The 14,484-nt window shown below is 33.5% G+C and overlaps 1 protein-coding gene across 1 annotated transcript; it reads left to right on the forward strand.

The window, feature by feature from the left end:
- Window positions 1-3,633: 3,633 nt before the first annotated feature.
- LOC136974815 (prefoldin subunit 3-like) lies at window positions 3,634-14,484 on the forward strand. Its single transcript, XM_067269764.1, has 6 exons — window positions 3,634-3,814; window positions 8,768-8,895; window positions 9,000-9,066; window positions 12,550-12,648; window positions 12,741-12,879; window positions 14,136-14,484. The coding sequence occupies exons 1-6, from the start codon at window positions 3,746-3,748 to the stop codon at window positions 14,213-14,215; spliced, it is 582 nt and encodes a 193-aa protein (XP_067125865.1). The 5' UTR covers window positions 3,634-3,745; the 3' UTR covers window positions 14,216-14,484.

The raw sequence follows: 14,484 nt of genomic DNA on the forward strand, positions 1-14,484 counted from the left end.
ACACCACGCCCGGCCCAGACGGCATCAGCGCTCGGGCCTTAAGGGCGGGCTGCGCTCCCGATTGCCGGCCTCCGCACCCTTCTGGACCTCTTCAACGAGTTCTGGATTTCCGGGACCTGTCCCCCTGATTGGAAAACGGCTACAATCATCCCCATCGCGAAACCGGGCCGGCCCGCTACGAGCTGCAGCTCGTATAGACCAATATTCCTGACATCTCATCTCGCCAAGATCTTTGAACACCTTGTCTTGCACCGCCTTCAGGCACACGCAATGCATACAAACCACTTCCCTCTCCACCATTTCGGCTTCTTACCTTATCGCGGTGTCCAGGAAGCACTGATCACCATATCACCACATTGCTGTAGCTTGGGCACAGCGCCGTTGGACGTACTTGATCGCCCTCGATCTGGAGGGAGCGTATGATTCTGTCTGCCACCATGGCATTCTGGCAAAGCTGTCTTCCATGGGCGTTGGCGGCCGGACGTCGCGCTGGCTTTCCTCTTTCCTGCTCCAGCGCACTTTCCGGGTTTGCTGGAGAGGCGCGCTGTCATCGTACCACACTCTTCACGCAGGGTGTTCCACAGGGCAGCATTTTAGCACCTTTCCTGTTCACCAGCTACATGGCGGACCTCTGGAAGGGCATCCCTCCGAACGTCAAGGCAATCCTATACGCGGACAACCTCTTTCTACTCGTAACGAGTACCAGCCCCACTCAGGCTACCATCTGCACGCAAAGAGCGCTTGACCATTTGACCCACTGGGCGGCCAGATGGAGCCTCTCCTTCTCCGCAACAAAAAGCGCTGTCATGGACCTGTCACCCAAACATAACCGCCCGCCAATAGCGCTGACACTGCCTTCGGGGAGAATCCCGCAACGCACCATCATACGAGTCCTGGACATGCATTTTTCTCATACATTCACGTGGACGGCCCACGAGACCTTCATATGCACCAAACTGACCAGAGCGGGATCTTTCCTTAAATACTTTGCATCCCGCCGTAATGGTGCTCATACAGCAGAGCTCCTCAAGCTTTTCTTTGCAGTTCTCAGCCCAATGGCAGAGTTTGGAGCACCGCTCCTGGATGGCACCTTGTCCACCACTATCAATCACATTGAGAAACCTCTCCATGCCGCACTACGAACAGCGCTGGCCGTGCCCAAGGCGACCCCTCTCTTATCACTCTACACAGAGACTGGTTATGTGTCGTTACGGCCGAGGCTAGGTCTCAGAACACTCTCCCATGCGGTGGCTCAAATATCGAAGGGCAATTTTAGCCCACTACACGACCTCTACCAAAACGCCTCAAGTTTGGACTTTTATCGTTGGCGCCATCACCAGGAACCTTACGTGTACCGGGTCATATCCTGTTACCGTTAAAAAGGCCAACTCATGTCACTCATCTATCGCCAGGAGTTGCGTGCCACCAGGAATTTCCAGCGTCCATCCACATCAGTCTAGACGACTATCCCACTTCGTCCACCGACCCACCAAGTCGTCACGAGCGTCCGTTTCCGGGAGACTGTCGCTGCAAAATGGCCGGGCTGGCTCTGCCTTGGTGCGAATGCATCCAAATTCAGTACTCAGACCGCCATTGGCGTAGGCTTCTTTAACACAAACAAGACAGAGGCTTGGTCCCTGCACAATTACTGCAGTGTCTTCAAGGCAGAAGCCCAAGGTATCCTGCGCGAAATCCACATCAGCGCCCCGCTGGCCAAACCCACCGTCATCTTCTCCGACAGCCGTTCGGTCATCCAGGCTATGGCCAACGTCTCGTTCTCATCACCACCTATCATCATCGATCTCGCGGCTATTCGTCAGCGCCCACACGGTGCCCATCGTCATCGGCTGGACACCGGGCCATACCAACATTCTGATCAATGAGGCGGCTGACAAAGTGGCCCGCCTGCGACCCGTTCAGTGGCTCCATCTGGAGACTCCTCACGCCACGCAACCTCACCCGGGCCATGCAGGACACTACCATAGGCACCCTAACGAATTCCTGGTCAACAGCGCTGTGCAATAAAGGCCAGGACCACTTTCGCCTGTTTGCCCCTGGAGGTACTGTACAGTTGCGCGTCATCTCGCCACGTGGAGACGCTTTTGGCTCGGTTTCAGATCGAGACAACCCCGTTACATGCTTTTCTGTACTCACGGCACCTCCACGACTCTCCGGGGTGCCCCCATTGTGGCGCAGCGGAAACTATACTACATTACTGGCTTCATTGCCCCAAATACACTACAGCCCAGCAAAGACCTCGGCAACACGATGACCCTTAACATGTCTCTGGTGCGCACGCTGATGCCTATCTTCTGGCCGCCGCCTCCATCACTCCTAGTCAGCACGTAGCGGCGCTGGAGCGCAACATTAGACTCACTGGTCGTTTCGCTTCGCAACTGGCAACGTTGGTCGGAGAAAGAGCCGCAAAGGCTATAATCTCCATATTAAACTGTGAAAGAAGAAGAATGCGGAAAGAATTAGAAAAATCCACATAAACATAATGTAAACTATTAGCCAATGAAATTATGCGGAAGATATTGAAGTTTGTAAAATGGATAGTTAGATGTAAAAAGACTTTGAATTTGCTGACTTTTGTAACGACAGTAATATTAATAATAATATATAACTAACTTTTGAAAAAAAAAAAAAAAAAAAAAAAAAAAAAATGCAGCAACGAGTAAATTTGATCAGAATGATAGGAAGTAAACTCCCGGCTGAGATTTTGTTTTAAAAAGTAACTTTTATATAATAAAGCATAATAAATAAAATTGTGGGTGGCACCATCTGTTATGACATTTTGTTTATAAAAAACTTTTTATATTTTAAATTACTATAAAATGGCAAAAGCGTAATTTTGAGGGTAGTTATGAGTTTTATATATTAAAACAAAATTGTAAATGTTAATAAAGAGTAAAATCTTCATTAAGTTCGTCCTCTTTCGAGACATAACATGTGACCACTCACTATCTATTTACCCCCCTCAAACACCCCATTTAATACTGTAGTATGAACGTCCCTTTTAAAGATATGGGGCGCCAGCCTTACTCATAAAGAAAGAAAAGATTTAATAAAAAAATTTTTTTAATGTTCGTAATGATGTTATTTTTATTAAAATCCATATAAGTGGATATTTGTGTGCTTGAACATGATAATACACAAATATAGTATAGATATACTGTATTTAGAAAATGTACAGAAACGCCTAAATTTTTTGCCTAGGGGCGTCAGATAGTCTTCGCCGGCCCTGCATTTTATTACTGAAAATAATTAATTCTTAAACTTATATAGTTATGATTACAAGACACTTCGAAAAAGCTCGAATCGGAGCATAAAATACAAAGTGGACAGATCTGGAAAATAATTCGTTGAAGAATAAACGTTTAAACTAGCGAGTTAAAGCCGAAGTTTTAAACGCGAAAACGTGTACGTCGGACGTTCAGCGCCGTTTTCCTTTAAAACTTCGGTTCCAACCTCGCTAATAAATGGCACTTTTTAAACTAAAATTATTTTATTAAAATATTTATTATATTTATATTAAAAAATCACAATTATATAAATAATAAATTGTAAAATTAAACGATTCAAGTATAAATTATTATTTATTTATTTATTGAATAACCGATGTGGCGCTCTCATCACAAAATCGTGAGTTAAAAAATTAATAGGGTTTTGTTTTATTAAACCTTCCCAATTACAGATGTTATTGATTTAATCTGAATTTAATTTTAGATTAAACTATTTAATAATGTCGAGCGAAGACAATGTCACGGAGGATAAGAAAAATACAAAAGGAATTCCTACCATGCCTTTTGTAGTAAGTATGAGAAATTAAAAAAGTTTCTTACCTTAATGTATGATTATTTCATTGATTCTGTCGAGTTTTATTACCAGTCTAAAGAAATTATAATTATTTGTAAATGAAATAATTTTGAAATAGGTCTGCTTGTGTGGAGAAGTTGTTCATTGTCTTTGCCTGTTAATTAAATCAATATTTACTATCTTTTTGTTTCTTGCAGCAATTTATAGCAGTTTTTGATTGAAATCATGTCATAAGATTACTAATTTTTGCAAATTTCATATAAAATCTGAAAGTTTTATATCAACAAAATATTTATAAATTGCTTAGTTATCAGATTATTGAATTTTATATAAATTGCTGCATCTGAAATTTGAAAAATGTGGCTGCAATTTAGAAAAAATTAATGCTGGAGAAGGAGAATAATCTGGAATTATATGATGATATAGAAAAGTATATTGGATCAGACTGTGAAATCAATTTCTACAAGAGCAGAAATCCAAAAGGAACAAAGTTCAATAGCAATTCTTCATGAAATAGCATTGTCTAAAGTTCTTGCACCACTTCTGATTTGCCTGTTCACACCCAATAATTGATCTTATACTTTTTAAAAGGTTGTCCTCAACTATTTTCTAGAAAGAATGCTTATAATCTTATTTATATGTATAAGTAAATATTTAAATTTTGCTATGGCTAATGCTCTAGTTAATGCTGTTATCTTGCAACATTAACTCTGACATTAAATAACAGCAAATAACACTATGGTTGAATACTAATGTACCAGTCATATCATATAAACATTTTTAGTTTCACTTGTATTTAAAATTAAGCACTGTTTTAAGATACTCTTCCAATTTTCTTATTTTTAAATTTTTATCAATTTTTAAAAGTCATTCATCACTGTAGGAAACAAGTTTTGAAAGACTATCTTGTGAAATTGCTTCTGTATACATGGCTCTTTTTTAAATTTTTTGTTTTTAGTGAAGGCTTTAGCAAGTGGTAACGATGCCTGGTAAAGATAACATATTTCCATATTTACTAAATCTTTTGTTAGTATTTTGCATATTCAGATAAAATCTTTTTCTATTGTACCATATAATACCCTTTTCCATGTTTACAGTGTGTGTACACTGAAACCTCCATTAGCAGACACTCCCAAATAGCAGACACCTCTACTTAACAGACATTTTTACAATCCTCAGACCCTTCAAATAGGATATCTATTATATTTACCTATATATAATGGACACCATTGTCCATAACCAACCTTACGAAAACGTAATATCCTGCCCTCAATATTCCAAAAGAATTAATTATGTATGAAACATTTTAAAACGAAAACAGAATCGGTTCAAATACTCTTTCAGAGGAGGCATTTTCCCCACACTGTAGGCATCAAATAAAGACTGGCTTAAAATAGGAATAGGGGAAGAGGACAGGTTATAAATATCTGAACAATATTCTTTATCTGTTAGAGGAGTTTAATCTGTTTAAGTTGTCAATCACCATTTATCATTATACATATTAATGTTGTTAAGTTTCTGTCTTATTGTTGGAATTAAGCCTATGATACTAAAAAACTATAAACTTTTTCAAAGTTATTCATTCATTCAACAAGAACCATAGTATAGAAGTAATGAAAAAGAAACTTAAATGTGGGAAAACTGAATATCTTCCCACACTTTAAAGTGGTTGGCAAATTGCCTTTGTAACACAGCCTTTGAACTTTCACTAAACAAATGCTGTTGTAACTGTTTTAACAGCTTTGTAATGGCTAAAGTGTAGATTTTAATAAATCAGTTACTGAAAAAAGCAAAAATGTTCAAAAAGTTACTCCTACTTGACAGCTATGAAGCAGACAAATTCCTGTATCGATTTTTATTAGTTGCTTGGATCATAAATGATGTTATAAATGTAACAATTCCGAATATATTTCCCACCCCTTGAAGTGGATAACAAATTGCCTTCGTAACTCAACATTTGAACAAGATTTAATTAAAACGAGATTTTTACAGCTGAAAAAATATACTGTATATATAGTTTAATCATATATGCTACATATACTTTTTGGTATAGTCACATTCCTAATGTAAATTTGATGTTTTCATAATCCATTGTGTTCACATTATGATAATTAGTGATTAGGTTAAGATACAATATAGCCATCGGCATGTACCTCCAAATAGTGGACAAACTTCTTGGTTCCAATCTCTATTTGGAGATTACACTACTGTATGTATATATATATATGCACATGATGTACGTACACACGTGCATACATTATTTTTCTTTTTACATACAAGCATTTCATTGATACTTCCTTCTGGTAAAATGTTAGTTTTTTAGAAATAGAAACTATTGGAACAATATTTGAAAGTTTGTTTGGTATTGAAATGATTTGAGAAATTCAATGAGAATGATATTTACTGTATTATAGCCAAATGAATTAAGATCATGGAATGTGTAAAAGTTGCTTCAATTAAAATTGACAATACAAACTTTTATAATGAATAAAAATGTTCTTCTGATTTATTAATTAGAATTTGATCATTATATGATTTTTCATATAAAGTTTTACAAATCAGCTGATTCAAACTGAGTTATAATATAACATATTGAAAAGAGGTCATTGCAGATACTACCAGATAAATTCCTACGAACACTGGATCCTATCATCCTACGTTTCCTGCAAGGAAAAAATATATAGGGTGTTCACTTTAACATTTATCTGGATGCCGAAGATATCTTTCTAGCATTGCATGATAATATGCATAGTCTGCAATGTTTACAGTAGAAGAAATTAATTAAAAAGGAAATGTACAAATTGTGTGGAAGTTCTGTAACAATACATTAATTTTTCAAACATAATGAAGAGCAGGTTAAAATGTAATCTTCAAAAATTGTGGTGATACACAATGCCAATGTCATAACAAAAGAGCCAACATTATACAGTCCTATAATTGGTCTGTGTGATGTTGGCCACTGTAACAATATCTATATTCAAGAACACCATTGCAAAATAATTATACTTTGATGAAATAAGACAGACTGTGTGAGAAACAAGCAGGTAGATTCCACAAACACTAGCTAGCTGCACCTGGAACAAGATGTTTTGAATATATGTTGTACTAAAATAAAACTATTATTATATTCATTTATGCAAGTTTTTCTATCCTTTATAGCTGGATATTCTTTTCATGGTATTCTAAATCATCTTAAAATGATTCCCTTTTGCTGTCTTTGCACTTGGGAGAAGCTGGAAAAATTTATATATTGCCCTGAGACTAACATGTGATGTAAGCATTCTTTTAAATTAATTTGTGTTATTTTAAACATGGCAATAGAACTAATGCACCATATGTATATGCATATACTCATGCAATGCTGGAAAGATCTCTTGTGCCTGGATAAATGTTAAACATTGTATATTTTTTTCTTTGATAGGAAACTAAGATGATAGGATTGTCCTATAGGATTTTGTCTGATAGAATTCTGTAACTAAGCCTACTGAATATATTTGAGGATGTTGAAATAAAAAAATTTGAAATGAATAAAAGAAACCATTTCAAAATTACTTCCATTATACTTGAGATGACTTGGCAGTGTCTAAACATTTGAAATAGACTTTTGTTAACTATTTATAGAAAACTGAAAAACGTGATTAACTGCATTCCACTATGTTTGTTGTATATATAATAAAATAATTCATTTTAATTTAACAATAAAACTACTTTTTTTCAAAACTATGGAATTATTTTGTTAAGATAGAATAAATTCCATATTTTGTATTTAATAGTTTTTGCAATATTAAAAAATAATACTCTAATTTACTAATAAAATCTTGCTAACTTTCCTTAGTAATTGAATACTATTTTTTAATAGTGTTTTCAAGAAGTATTCTTAGCTCAGAATTCTCCTTTTGAATATAAGTTTTCATATTCAAATATTCAAATTCTGATTTTGAATCAGCTTTTCTTTTACTCTTACTGCCCAATGGGCTCTAAGAGAGCCTTTTTTCAGATTCATCATGAGTTTGGTCTTGAAAGTACTTAGATGATGCTAAGCTTCCTTATAGGAATTTAATAATAACTAGATTTTATTGGCAAACAAAACTGTAGCCTGGCGTTGGCATCATCACGATGTTAAGCTGTAATTTTTAATCATATTTTAATTTAAAACATCACATGACTTCCAGTCCAAACTGGAAGTTTGTATATAGTTAATTAGGGCCTCTGGCTCTTAAGCTTTTCATGTGTGTTCTAGATATTCATCTAATTCTCTTCTCAAGATTAAGGAAGGGCAGAGGCAGATGACAGTGGGAATTTATAGGTATGCAATTTGAAAATTGTAGCCCAATAAATTATAAAAGAAAAAGATATATGGGAGTAGTTGGTAAAATAGGAAGAAAGATAACTTTTTTACAAAATTTACAATTTTGATTTATTGTAAATGTTTCTTATGATAAAGCTAATTAGTATATTCCTGTATATTTAAAGTTAATGTATTAGAAGATAGTGCTTTATGCATTTTGAAAGATATTGATACAATATGGATCTCTACAGTCCTAGACGAAATAAACTTTGGGATCTATCCCATCATACATATACATCTTATATTTAAATATATTTGTTAACAAATTACCTTTGGATAATAATCAAATACATTTTTAATTTTTAAGTAGTCATACTTTTCAATGTTAATGTTTTTTTATTGATTGATACATAAAAAACATTTGGAAATGCCCTAAAATTGGGACCTTAAGCAAATGTCTTTTTTGCCTGTGGTTTAATGTGTCACTAAAAATTTTGATATTTTAAACAATATTTATCAGTATTTTTAAATGAAAAGATAACCTCAAAATTCAAATAGATGATATCCTTAATGTTAAGGCTATCATAAAATGTTAATTATAATTTTACAGATAGCTGAATCATATCAGTTTAAATTTTTATGTATTATTATTTTGAATAGGATGATGTTGACAAGTATATGAAAAGAGAAGAAAGTCGTGGTAGTGCTGAATTTGTTTTAAGAAGACTTGATGAACAACATAGCAAATATAAATTTTTAGAATGTAATCTTTTACAAAAAAAGAAAAGGTAACTGTTTATTTGATAAGTTGAAAACATTTTGATATAATGTGAATTCTTAAATACTGTTGAGTTTTGTTTACATATTGACAATCTTTTTGCAATTTTGGCAGATTAAAGAAACAAATTCCTGATATCAAAATATCACTTGATATATTGAAGTTGATGAAAAGTAAAAAGGTAAAAGTTTTTAACTAAAACTATATTTTGATTTTAATAATCTTACTTGATGAGTTTTAAATGAAATTTTACACACATTTTTGTAAAATGCATGCTGTAAAATTTATAATTTTGTAATTAACATTTTGGTTCTTTTATATCTAATTGTTAATGTTTTTTATTGTGTAGATGCAAAAATATCTTGTAACTTAATATGCCATTTTCAGTTTAGATCAATTGTCAGGCTTAATGGTAAACAATCCTGTTTTGTCTGCATTGTAGATTTGATCAGGACTAAATTTCTGCAGCAATTCAAGCAACTTAGTTGATTTTCACTCTTCAGTATTTATAGTGTCAGCACTGTGCTCCTAAATTTTATTTCATGCTTGATTTTCCATTGCAATAACCATTATGTGTAGCTTTGAAATTTATGTGACCCATCTTTGTTGCTAACTCTTCTAATTTGGTTTTGAACATTGGTCCATTAACACTTTATTGCATATGCTGTCTTGATAAAGTGATTGATAACGTTCCAAATAAGTGAAATATATTTGCCTTACATTATCTCTTGTTTTTGTCTTTCAGTATATATCCCAATAGACCAGCATTCTAATTAACCCACTCCATGTTGAAATTTTTCTCCGATGTGTGTTGCTTTACGTTAAATTTTTGTCGATGTTAAGCCTAATGAAAATTACACATTTTAGAAAAAAATAATCATGGCTATTGTATCATCAAATTATTTTTTTATTTTGCACAAATATAGACATATTTAATATGTAAAAACAAAAATAATTATATTTTGGAAGTTAGTTTTAATATAAAAATTATAGTAACTAGTGACATCTAGTGTCAAAAACATTCCGATGTATAAATGAGATATGACTGGTCCACTGGTCAAGGTTATTATGTTTTGACCTGAGATATTTCGGGAAGACCACGGGACAGGTTAAGCAGAATATACTGTATTGCATTCTCCAATGTTTCAAGAGTGGATTATCACAACAGAGAAGAAAGAGATATGGTAGAAAAGTGAAAATTCTAATGAATGCCAAAGTCAGAAGGATTATAGACAATGACAAGATTTCACTTCAATCAGTAGCTATTAAACTGAAAATTTCAGGTAGTTGGCTCCATGATGCTGGCTCTTCACTTAGTGCAATTTTGAAGCAATTCAATCACCTTTGTCACTGCTCATGCACAGGAAAATTGCCTTCCAGATAGAGTTGCTTTAGAGTACTTTGGCAACAGAGTACTGGGACAATGTATATTTTCGCAGGGTGATTCTGTCATAACCAATCAATGTGCAGCATCCATAATTCCAAGTGTATATGACATCACATTTTTACCTATCATCCTTAGAACTATATATGAAAATTTCGAAAAAGTGCAAAAAATAGCAGTTATTAGATTTTTAAAAAATTAAATACAAAATTAAATTGAAAAATATAAAACTTTATTTTAAGTTGAAAGTTTTGTGCCATTTTAAAAAATTTTCATAATTCATTGGAAATTGCCTTCCATTTTGCATAAAGTGTGTAGGCACATAGGGCAACAAATGTGTCACTCTATGAATCATCAAGTGATGGCAATGCAATTGCACTAAGTGGAGAGCCAGAATGAGACTTTTAAAACAAAAATACATATTAAATATAAAAAAAACAAGTAATTCTGGACAGAATGGACATGCAAGGAACACTGGCAAGGATGAAGTGCTGGAGGTTGTGAAAGTTCTTCATTTTAGATGATGAATCTTACTTCACCCTCTTGCACTTGATAATCAGTGGTAATGGTGAAATTTATACCAACTGATATCTCTTCTACTCCTGCTGATGCAAAGTTTTCCAAGAAAAAGAAATTTGAAGACAGTTTTGATTTGGATTGCAATGGGATTGAAAGGATTGAGTTAAGTCCTAATCAGAAAATCAATTTTTGCTATCAATGCCCAGTGACATTTAAATGAACATATATGACATTGCCTGATTCCTTAATTTAAAAGAATTGTTCTTAAGCAGAATGTCTTCTAGTCAGATTGAGCAAGTTCCCATTATGCCAAAACCATACTGATACCAATCAAGATATTGGCTTAATACATAAATAAATCATTATCAACACCAATAACCAGCAAAAACGAAAAACTTATGTTTTCTTCTGAACTTTCTGTTCTAAGATTTTAATTTTTAATTTTTTTGTTCTTCCATTTAAGTTACATTAGTTAAACCTGATGATGTTGGCTATAAACAGAAGAAAATGTTAGTTATGGTAAGGGTTTTTTGTTTTTGCCTGTTATTGGTGTTGGTGGTTTGATTTAAAACCGTATTGAATTACTTGTGACAAGAAAACATGACCTTCATTGAAAAGGAGGCAATCCTGTAAATATGTTAGAAATTAGACCAATGGACAGTTTATGGGCAGTCATTTATGAAAAGAGGTGGAAGAAAAAAAAACCATGGATCAACTGATTGATAACATAAACTGCTGCTGAAAAATGTAAACTAAAGTCTTGTACAGAAACACTGCATACCCATTACAGGAAATTTAGAAGCTTTTAAGAAAGATATTCAAGTCTGAATGTTTAATAATATCAATTAAAGCAAGGATTGAACATAAAGAAAAATGATTAGGAGAGAACTAAAGTATGTCTTTGATGGTTCTGGGAAAAACATCATGATAGCAAAAGAATGTGCTTGTGACACACAAGTGATTTTTCATATTTTCTAAAGATAATCTTAGTGACTTTAGACAAAGGATTCATATAACACTGAAAAAATTGCAATCATGTTCGTATAACATGCTAAAAGGGACTCATATAACACGGTAAAACGTCATCACCGACTTGTGTCACGACAGGATTGTTCGAATCTGGACCAATAGCAGATATTGTACAAACTGTTGAGTTTAAACAAGCACTACATCTACTAAAAAACATTAATTATTCAATGGCCATAAAAATTATATTTTTACTAATGATGTCTCCAAAGTTAAGTTATTTTTCTGCAAAAAAATTCACTGATCAGAAAACAAATGTCTGCCGTTCGATGAGCCGTTCTGCGACAAAAACAAGCTTAAGGAATGGCGTCGTCGAACGGTGCATACTCAGTAAGTAATCCTACAACTTTTTGTTTATAGCATAGTTTATATGGATTATTCCCAAAAAATTATACGTGATTTGGAAATGTTGAGTCAAATTAGTCTAGAATCGATTAATTTTATGGAAGAAAACCTTTCAAACAGCCGTAGCCCCTAAACTGCACACGTGCTGGGCTGTGATTGGCTCATGTATTTAAGTTACTTGTACAACATGGATTCATATAACATGGAACGTATCTACTGTGTTATAGGGGGGGGTCTACTGTAATATAATTTTGTGCAGATGATACACAGATTATATGCACCAAATTACTGTAATTTAATAGTTATTTGAATCTGTATAATTTTTAAAATTATATAATGTATTTAAATGTGGTGATTAATTTTTTTTTAAAATTAAATTTATTATTATAGAATTCAACAAGTCCAGTAGAAACACAGTTTTTGCTTTCAGATCAAGTTTATGTTAAAGCTAAAATTCCTCCAACAGAAACTGTTTGTTTATGGCTTGGGGTAAGTAATAAATTATTCTCTCTTTAGTTTTATAATTGTTATTCTAATAAGTTTAAATAAGTTTGTTAAAATGCATATTGTTTTGTTTCTAGGCTAATGTAATGTTAGAGTATTCATTAGATGATGCAGAAGCATTGCTTACTAAAAATCTTCAAACTGCAACTAAAAATCTTGATCTTCTAGAGAGTGATTTGGATTTCTTGAGAGATCAGTTAACTACAACTGAAGTCAGTATCCTTTTTAAGAAAATGCTTATTTTGAAAAATGAAAAATTATATCTTTCATTAATGTATTTGAAAGAAATTTTTTTTGTAAACATTATTGGTTACAAAATTATTTAGAAAACATGTTATAAATTTATAGTAGAAGTTTGTCAATTCACCACTCAATAATTTGGAATGTCTGATAATCTGGCATCCTCTGAAAAGTAGCTAATAGACCAGAATTGTGTAGCAGTGATCAGGCAAGTTTGTATACTCAAATTGGAATTTATTTGGATATGAAGAGCACTAAGACCACAGATGGAAATTGAAGTAGATGTTGGGGATGCCAGTCATGCATGTTGCCACATGTTAGGAGGTTGACCATGGGATTGAGAATAATATGAGAAAATGACTCATTTAGTTACAGTATTTTGTTGTGGGTCAAACATTTTTACTGGTACTTTACTGTCTAATACATGTTTACAGTGTAATTGTCAAAGTTGAGATAAACATCTTTTAAGATTGAAATTGAACTGGAACTTGGATGAAACTATTGAACACTGGTAGTTGGTTTGTGTTTGCATCTGTCCAAAGGGTTAGCTGCATAGTTTCCAGGTTTCTTCATGTGTAACATAAATAGGAGCCAGCTTCCCATAGAAACTCCTCAAAAGTATTTTGCTTTGCAGATCACTCTTGTGTTGTATTGCCTTAGCTTATCAAACTAAGCATAAAACATGTACTTAGACAGATTTTTGAGGTTACTGTTTGGTCAATTTGCCTCAAAATCTGATTAATTAGCTGATAACCAATTGGAATTCATTACATAAAAATCAATAAAAACATCAACCAACTCTCTGGGAAAAACAATAGGCTTTTACAGGCAATAAATTCAAATCTGTGGTAATTTAGCATCAAGATCTTATTGGTTGGTCAGAAACTAATATAAATTGCATTTTCATGAGCATAGTTGGAGTAGAGCGATATAGAGAAATAGCATTTTCATGAGTAGAGATTTTTTACAGGCAGTAAATTTGAATGTGTAGTCCATTCATGTTGAAAGTGGATTTTAATTCCATGGAAATTGTTCTGTCCAAGGATGCTGTTGTTTTTAAAAATCTTCTAAATGATTTTCTAGGCAACACCAGGTACCACATGTATTATAATTTCTACTGTAAGTATAATTAATCATATTATTGTATATTCAAAAAAGGACAAATTTGAATCTACTTTTATTCATAATAAGTTTATTAATGATAATTCTATAGTCTTTAACAGCATTAATAGATATGGCTAGAGTCTACAATTGGGATGTGAAGAGAAGACAAGCGGAGAGAGAAAAAGCTGTCTCATCCAGTTCAGTTTAAAATAAAATTTAAAAAAAAATTTTACTTTTCTACACTAAAAGAAATGAATAAAATTTATCTATTTAAAAATACTCTGTCAATTAAATTTATTCCTATGCTGTTTTATTAATAACTACAAATTCAATTGTATATTACAGTTGCAATTTTAGTATTACATATAAATGTTTCATGTGACATCAAAAAACTGTTGCTTTTTAATTAAGGAATTTAAGTATTGGTATTATTAACTTATAAAATATTAAAAATAAAGTCTGCTTTTTAAACCTGAA

Source organism: Centruroides vittatus, unplaced genomic scaffold (genome assembly GCF_030686945.1).
Source record: "Centruroides vittatus isolate TY-2023 unplaced genomic scaffold, ASM3068694v2 contig_357, whole genome shotgun sequence".
NCBI classification, from domain to species: Eukaryota; Metazoa; Arthropoda; class Arachnida; order Scorpiones; family Buthidae; genus Centruroides; species Centruroides vittatus.

Bases quoted from the DNA above. Each gene is read 5' to 3' on its own strand.
- LOC136974815 (XM_067269764.1), top strand. From the start codon at position 3,746: ATGTCGAGCGAAGACAATGTCACGGAGGATAAGAAAAATACAAAAGGA. The intron at 3,815-8,767 runs GTAAGTATGAGA...TATTTTGAATAG, and splicing joins TTCCTACCATGCCTTTTGTA to GATGATGTTGACAAGTATAT. The intron at 12,649-12,740 runs GTAAGTAATAAA...TTTTGTTTCTAG, and splicing joins CTGTTTGTTTATGGCTTGGG to GCTAATGTAATGTTAGAGTA.